The sequence below is a fragment of the Ovis canadensis genome, chromosome 3, assembly GCF_042477335.2.
Source record: "Ovis canadensis isolate MfBH-ARS-UI-01 breed Bighorn chromosome 3, ARS-UI_OviCan_v2, whole genome shotgun sequence".
Classification (NCBI taxonomy): Eukaryota; Metazoa; Chordata; class Mammalia; order Artiodactyla; family Bovidae; genus Ovis; species Ovis canadensis.
Window position 1 is genome coordinate 18,887,334 of NC_091247.1, and position 8,046 is coordinate 18,895,379.

The 8,046-nt window shown below is 43.3% G+C and overlaps 1 protein-coding gene and 1 long non-coding RNA gene across 5 annotated transcripts in view; one reads left to right on the plus strand and one right to left on the minus strand.

Annotated features, from left to right (window-relative positions):
- Positions 1–3,178, minus strand: part of ADAM17 (ADAM metallopeptidase domain 17) — a 63,297-nt gene extending 60,119 nt beyond the window's left edge. For 3 of the 4 annotated variants that reach the window (XR_011255514.1, XR_011255515.1, XM_069582565.1), the window contains exon 1: positions 2,834–3,178. Coding sequence is in view for 1 of the 4 variants with exons in the window: in XM_069582565.1 (XP_069438666.1) it covers positions 2,834–2,924 (91 nt within the window). In the remaining 3 variants the exon portion in view is untranslated. The remainder of the gene's footprint in view (positions 1–2,833) is intronic. The other variant, XM_069582566.1, reaches the window with a different exon arrangement.
- An 86-nt stretch (positions 3,179–3,264) lies between these two features.
- On the plus strand, positions 3,265–7,589 carry LOC138436660 (uncharacterized). The gene is made up of 2 exons (XR_011255516.1): positions 3,265–3,434; positions 5,715–7,589. It is a non-coding gene; the product is annotated as an uncharacterized lncRNA (long non-coding RNA).
- The last annotated feature ends 457 nt before the right edge of the window (positions 7,590–8,046 follow it).

The following is an 8,046-nucleotide window of genomic DNA, read 5'->3' on the forward strand; positions in this document are numbered from 1 at the left end:
ACGTTTCAGATACAAACTTTCCCCCCTCATCTGTGACAGTATTTTTTTCTTTCCACCCACTATATTCTCTTTTATTAAATGTTACACAGAGAAAACTTTTGAAATCAAAGTGAGACTTATATACCCCAGCTGCAACCTCAACAAGATACTATGACTAGGCTCACATGACTCATAAATTTCCTAAATTATGCAATTCGTAACAGTTCAACTGAAATCATTTTCCATGGTCTATGCAGTACTCCAAAAGCCAGGATTCTATTATATATATGTATTCTTCAGAAAATGTTGTCAAACTCCTAATTAATATTTAGTACTGTGGTTATATATGGTAACATTTATAGGATAAGAAGGCTGTTAAACAATAAACCACATTCTTTAACTATGAAATTACTCATTGGCCTTGACCAATTCAATCTAAATGCTAGGGCAGGGTTAAGCAACAAATTACATTCAAAGCCATCAAACACATGCACACACGCACACACAAACATTTTTCAAAAGGAAAAATACCCACAAGGCATGTATTTATTGGCATATATTTATCACTAATGGTACGAACCTGACAGGTCACCACACTTTTCTGAGACTCATCTTTCTTGCCACGTTATTTAAAAAACTAGACATGATCTCCAAGTTTCATTTCAATTCTAACACTAAATGCCTCTATCAGGAACGTCCTTGTTTTCTCTTTTCAGCTACTTAACCTTACAGCCGGGCTCAATATCATCACCTACTTCAGGGAGCCTTCACTAGCCTTCCCCAGCTAGTTTCAGTACCACCTGATGAAAATAATTCCCTGCTATAATGTCTTCTGACAGTCTCCTTCATACTCTTCTAGCATTTTCTGCTTAGATCTCTCTATTTCACTATACCAAAAGCTTTCTGAAGATGGATTTGTCTGATCATTATACTTTCAATGTCACACTATTACCTGCATACAGTATGTGTTCTTCAAACATGCAGTGAATAAATGGCTAAGTCTGTGCATTTTTCTGGCACCAACTGTCTGCATTTTGCAAATAAAAACACATGGTCAAAAAACAAAAACAAACAAACCCTTAAGATTGGCGACTGTTCCTGAGAATAGATCTAGAAAGCAAGGTTTTCTCAGAAGAAAACATAGATAGTGCAGGTACTATGTGCATTCCTAGGATTCGTGCTACTTAAAGATTCCCACTTGTGAACAAGAGAATGATAACAAAACTGAAAGTCGTATTAGTGGTACAAATATTTGCATTTCAGTTTTGTTATTCTCTTGTTCTCAAGTGGGAAACATTAAGTAGCATGAATCCTAGGAATGCACATAGTACCTGCACTATCTATATCTTCTTCTTTTTTTAATATTAGGGCTTCTCTGGTAGCTCAGCTAGTAAAGAATCTGCCTGCAATGCAGGAGACCTAGGTTCAATCCCTGGGTTGGGAAGCCCCCTGGAGACGCGAAAGGCTACCCACTCCAGTATTCTGGCCTGGAGAAGTACACAGACTACTACTCCATGGGGTCAAAGAGTCTGACACAACTAAGCACCTTTCACTTTCACTTTTTTTTTTCTTATGAAGTGGATCCTTACCTTCTTCCTCCATCCTGACCACCCCTAACTTACCACTGTCCTTCAATCTGTATTAACTTACCACATCTCAGCACTTCCTACCAGGTTCTCCCTAGCAGTTCATTAAACTAATCACCTGCAACTCATTTTCAATTTGAGATAATCACAAAGCAGTAGTTCAGGTGAGAACACAACACCTTTAATACTTTCCATCAAATACGGTTTTTGTCCATTTAATAAGAAAAAAGAATTGCCGGGTAAAGTAATGCAAATTTTTTACTGGCCATAAAAAAATCTACATAGTATCTCAGTCTGCACAATATTATATTACATGGCATCATGGTGAGATTTGGAAACCAAAACAACCATGAAAAATCACCGAAGCTAGAGCTTCTCACAGTGGGAAAATACAATTTCATACTTATCACTAATTAACCAAACTCTCTTACATGTTAACTTTTAACAGATAGAGAACCCTAACGGCCACTGTAAGTTTTCAAAAACTTCCACCAAATTTCACATCTCTCAATGTTAGTCCTTTAAAATCCAAACTCTTCAGAATATCTAAATAGCTCTCTACTTCTATCCTCAAAACTAATCAAATTGGGGGTCCCTGATCATTTTTGTTTAAAATGACAAGGCAGGCATTCACAGTAAATGGCATCACGAGCTGGCCTGGCAGGTTTAAGAACCTCCAACAAGCAGCTACATTTTAAACAACTACACACACGCTTATGTTCGCAAAATGCAACTCCAAGAATTCCCCAGTCACCGCCTTCCAACCAGATTACAGCCTAAGGACCTTCTAGGCAGAAAATCTAGTTCGCTTCCTTAGAGCCGTGGAAGAGATGGGGAGCTCTGGGGCCTTTCTATCCTCCTCCAGAATCCTGCCTTTGCTAAGAACAAAATGTAGCTTTGTTAGCGGGGCAGGACCGGGACCACATCTCCCTCTCCGAAGACGAGCCGTCACCACTCCCTGCCTTACCGCTTTCCGGAACACACGCCCAAACACAAACTCGAGGGGCAGACCGCTCCCAGGCCTGCAGTCACTAACCGGAGGGCCCCCACCCGACCCCAGGACCCCTTTCCCATTCAGAGAGACAAGCCCAGCTCCTTTACTTCCCCGACTCCGAGAGCCACACCCCCTTCCTACACCGAAAACTTCGGGACGCGCCACCGTCGTCCAACACCCTGCCTCCAAACACCTGAGAGATCCCGCTCGCCTGCTCTTCCCCCTAAAAGCTGCGCGCCCCAGGCACCCGGAGCCAACTCCCCAGGGTCCTTACCGAATCGCCGCGGGGAGCCCCGCTCGTCAGGAGGTCGCGGCGCCAGCACCAGATGAACCAAGCTGGTCAGCAGGAGGACACGGTGCCTCATGGTCCCGGCCCGGCCACCGGCTCCACCTCTCTTGGGGGGCAGCCTTCGCCTGAAGGGGGGGCTAGGGACGCCGCTCACATTGGGAGATGAGGGGATCCGCCCGGGCCGGCCCTTCAAGCTTCTTATTCCTCCCGCGCCGCCTACCGGAAGACTCCTGAGCCCGGCTAGAGGCCCCCAGGAAGTGCAAGCAGAGTTCCCAGAGGCTGGCGCAGCCTGCTTCCGGCCGCCGCCGACCCCCGCACCGCCCACAACCGGAAGCCCGGCGCCACGCGCGGCATGCCGGGAGCCCCGCGCTCGCTCCGCCCCGCGCCGGCGCGCCGCCGTCTTCCCGCCCCCACCCAGTCCCGTCGAGGGTTTTTCCGGCGCCGCCTCTGACGGGCCGTGCGACGTCCTGACTCGACCCAGTGGGGCTTCCCCTCTGTCCCCGGATGACCCCCGCCAGGGATGGAGTAGCTCACGAATGGGCCCTCAGAGGTGCATCCGGCTGCATCCCTCGGTCCCACCGCCTCTGTAAGCGATATCCGTCCGCTTTCAGTCGTGTCCGACTCTTCGCGACTCGATGGGCTGTAGTCCGCCAGGCTCCTCCGTTCATGGGGTTCTCCAGGCAAGAATATTGAAATGGGTTGCCGTTTCCTTCTCCAGGGGAATCTTCCCGACCCAGAGATGGAACCCGGGTCTCCCCGGGTTGCAGGTAGACTCTACGGTCTGAGCCACCAGGGAAGTCCATCTGTATAAGGATCCCTGGTTTTCCTGGTGGCTCAGGATCCGCCTGCCATGAGAGAGACCCGGGTTCGATCCCTGGGTCGAGAAGATTCCCCTGGAGAAGGGAATGGCTACCCGCTCCAGTATTCTAGCCTGGAGAATCCCATGGACAGAGGAGCCTGGCGGGACTGTAGTCCGTGAGGTCGCGAAGAGTCGGCCGGGACTGACTGAGCGACTTTCCTTTCACCCTTTTCACTAAGCGAGTTGTAGAACCCTGGGGTCCAGTGCGGACGAGGAGCCCCTGGCCGGGTGTGCTCGGGGTGATGACCCAGCAGCGAAGTGCTGGAGCGAATGAAGGACAACTCCCGGGAGCGGGAAACCCCCTGCGTCCGTCCCCTCGCCAGCTTCTGCGAGACCAGCCTCCCAGTTGCAAACGGGGTGTAGGTTGGCTTTCGGGCCCCGTGTCCGACCAACCGCGTGTCTTAGGCCTCGGCCCGTTATAAGGAGAAAGGCTTTTTGCCGGGGGTGGGGGGTGGGGTGGGGTGGGGGTGGGGTGGGGGGGTGGGTTAAGGACAGAAATAAACAGGTGCTTCCTTAATGCAGTTTTTCTTTGGCCCCGCTGTACGTAGAGGGTGTAAAAGAGTTCCAGAAACTATACGTTTGGACCTAACCCCTCCTGCATGTACAGGTTCTAGAATCGTCCAGCAAACTTCTTGAAATTCAACTTGGTGGTTACTTTTTACTTAGATTGGAGATTTGTCAAGACAGTTTGTGTCTTGGTTTGCAAATCGTTTGCATCATTTTAGCTCTAGTTTATAGTGTTCATGGTACTTAATAAAACATTCTAACAACGTTGGATATGAATTGCTGTTTTGGTTCAACTAACGTTTATACGTAGGACATAATACATTTTCCACGTAAGAATGAGAAACACAGTCTTTTCTCCATTATGAAATGGTAAATTGTTAGGAATGGAGTGTTATTCCTGTCTGGCCAAGTTTTAAGGCTGCTCCTAATAAGATACTCATACTGTGGTTTAAATTTAGGTTCACTGCGACATGCCTCAGTAAAATCTCAGCAGCTTTTCCCAACCGTTATTATCCATAGTTACTAGTTTTGTGCATTTTTGGCATAACTAAACCTGGTGTGATCATCTGAGGTGTAAAATGCCTTCATTAAACATACACATTGATGACACACCTAATCAAATAGTAAAGCAGAGGTACACCTCTGCCAATTGTATATAATTTTTAAAAGATGTATACCATATAAAATGAGTTGGGTACAGTAAGAATATATTTTCTAAGCACCCAGATACAATCCTCTCCAGCTTATAACTTTAACAGATCCTAGATTGCATTCTTTGTCTCCTACCCCAGCCCCTGTACTGTGCCCAGATCACAGTACTTAACTGTTTAATAAATGCCATTTTAAAATAGTAAAATTCCTATTTTCTTATTCATATCCAGAAGTCCCAGATTTTCAGACAAACTTTTCAGTAATTTTTCCCATTCACAAATCAGGACCCAAATTATATGATTTCCGGTTTGAAGTTTATCTTAAATTTATAAATTGTCCGTATAGTTAAGACACAAGAGCACCATGTGGGGGAGATAAAGAGCCAGAAGAACAGGGTAAGAGGGATGTACTGGATAGAACCAGAAGTCTGAGCCAGCTGTCTTCAAACTTTTATACTCATCCCCAAAAGAATTTTTTTAAAATATGTACATTTTTAAATCATAAATATAAGCAGTTACAAAGGATGAAATTTCCAGCATAATGTAGATACTAGCATTTAAAATTAAAGCTGTTAGGTTTAAATGTACCCAATGGAATATAAATACCTGACAGATTTGGAAGTCACTATCATAGCCAGCCTCCCAGATGGCCCTTAGTGGTCTCTGCTCCTTGATACTCAAACCCTTATATAGAATCATACCCCTTCCACACTAGACCAGGGTTGGTCTGTGTGACCAACAGCACGTAATAAGTGATGGTATTACACTCCAAGAATTAGATTGTAAGAAACTGTGTCTTCCATCTCAGGTGTTCTCTTGCTTGCTTGCTCTCTCTCCTATCACTCACTAGGTGAAGACAGCTTTTGTGACATGAGAACATTCAGGAAGTCTGTGGAGTGATTCATAGGAATACAGGTCAACAGCCCACAGACAGCAAGTAACTGACACCCGCCGAAGACTATCTGCCTCAACTTGGAAGTGAATCCTCCAGCCCTGTGCTACCTTTCATTCAGACAATGGCATTCCCCCAACCCAACAGCTTGACTGCAACCTCACGAGGGAGCCAGCAACACCCACCCACCCATTACCTGATTTTTGTCCATCAGAAACTGGGAAATAATAAATACTGGTTATTTTAAGTTTCTAAATTAGGGGTAACTTGTTATACAGCCACTATTACCCATTTGAAAAATAATGTGAGCAAGATGACTGGATCTAGATTCCTCTTCTTAACACCATAAGGGGTTCTTTTAATTTAGGATTTAATAAAGATATGTAAAAGATGACTTGAGATTTGCTGATCCTATGCTATAGAATGAAATATTTATCATTTACTTGCTGCAAGTGAACTTAAAATATTTCCAATTACTAAACACCTGTCACCACATGATTCTAGAGTTAACTACTAGATTCACACAAGCATTGGTACTGCTTTCATCTAAATGATCAGATATAGCTCTCTAGTTTTGGCTGAGTTTGGGGGCATTTTCTTCTTGTCATCCTTGCTGTGTTTCACTTATCAGCCACTATTTTTCCTATACCAATCCCATCAATCCTTATATAACATCTTCAACACTCATGTGAATTATTCCTACATCCGTATGCTTTTTTTTTTTGCCTGAATAAATCTGCCTGAAGTTAGCACCTGAAAAAGTATGAGTAAATCCACAAGTCTCCCTCAGAAAACAGACCCCTCTTATTGGAATATGACTATATACAAAGTTGTGTACCAAGAACTATAGTTTCCAAGATTTTAGTTCAGAAATTTTAATGTTCAGAAATTTTAATGTATTTCAGATCCTTTTAGAAAGAAAGGGGGCTTCCTGGTAGCTCAGATGGCAGAGAATCTGCCTGCAATGCAGGAGACAGATTTGACCCCTGGGTTGAAAACATCCCCTGGAGAAGTGAATGGCTACCCACTCCAGAATTCTTGTCTGGAGAATTCCATGGACAGAACAGTCCAGAAAGAAAAGTGAAAAAAATATATTATGCATGGAACAAAGCACAGTATTTGAATATCTATGCTGATAAACAGATGATTCTTTGGGACTCTTTAATGAAAAAAATAATAACCAGCCATCTTGAAACTGAATTATTTCCCCTCAAGCCTGAAAAGGAGACTAGTCATTTCATTGAAAAAGACACATGCATCCCATTATTCATTGCAGTACCATTTACATTAGCTAGAACATGGAAGCAACCTAGATGTCCATCAACAGATGGATAAAGAAGTTGTGGTACATATACACAATGCAAGATTACTCGGCCATAAAAAGGAACACCTTTGAGTCAGTTCTAATGAGATGGATAAACCTAGAACCTATTATACCGTGAAGTCAGTCAGAAAGAGAAATATTGTATTCTAACACATCTATACAGAATCTAGAAAAACGGTACTGAAGAATTTACTTACAGGGCAGCAATGGAGAAACATAGAGAATAGAATTGCAACCATGGGGAGAGGGGAGGAGAGGGTGCGATGTATGGAAAGAGTAACATGGAAACTTACATTACCATATGTAAAATAGATTGCCAATGGGAATTTGCTGTATGGCTAAGAAACTCAAATGGGCTCTGTATCAACCTAGAGGGGTGGGATTGGGAAGTTCAAAATGGAGGGGATATATGTATACCGATGGCTGATTCATGTTGAGGTTTGACAGAAAACAACATAACTCTGTAAAGCGATTATCCTTCAATAAAAAATTTTAAAACAAAGATAAAACTTGTAATCTACATTGCCTCTTAGGAGATGAACAGGAGGTGGGAGGGAGGATTTTCTCTACATATCCTTTGTAGCTTTGTAATATGTACCATGCTATGTACTACTATGCAAAACTTAAATCAATTTTTAAGGTAGTTTTACTACTATATTACTTAACAAGATGCAGTCATTGAGAATGAGGTTTCTGAAGAATGTCTCATGACTTGGAAAATTGGCACATATTAGATGAAAAAAGCAGAAAACTGAACTATGAACTACTTATACTTACCTCTTATTATTCCTTATGACTATATGCCTACCTGTATTTTCTAAATTGCAATGAAATCAGTTGGCATTTATTAAAAAGAAAAAAAAGGTTCATTTCTAAAATTTCAGTAACAATTTCTTTCTTTCCCTGTCTCCCTCATACACACACACACACTTTTTTATGTCTCTTTTTTACAGGCATCCTTGTCTT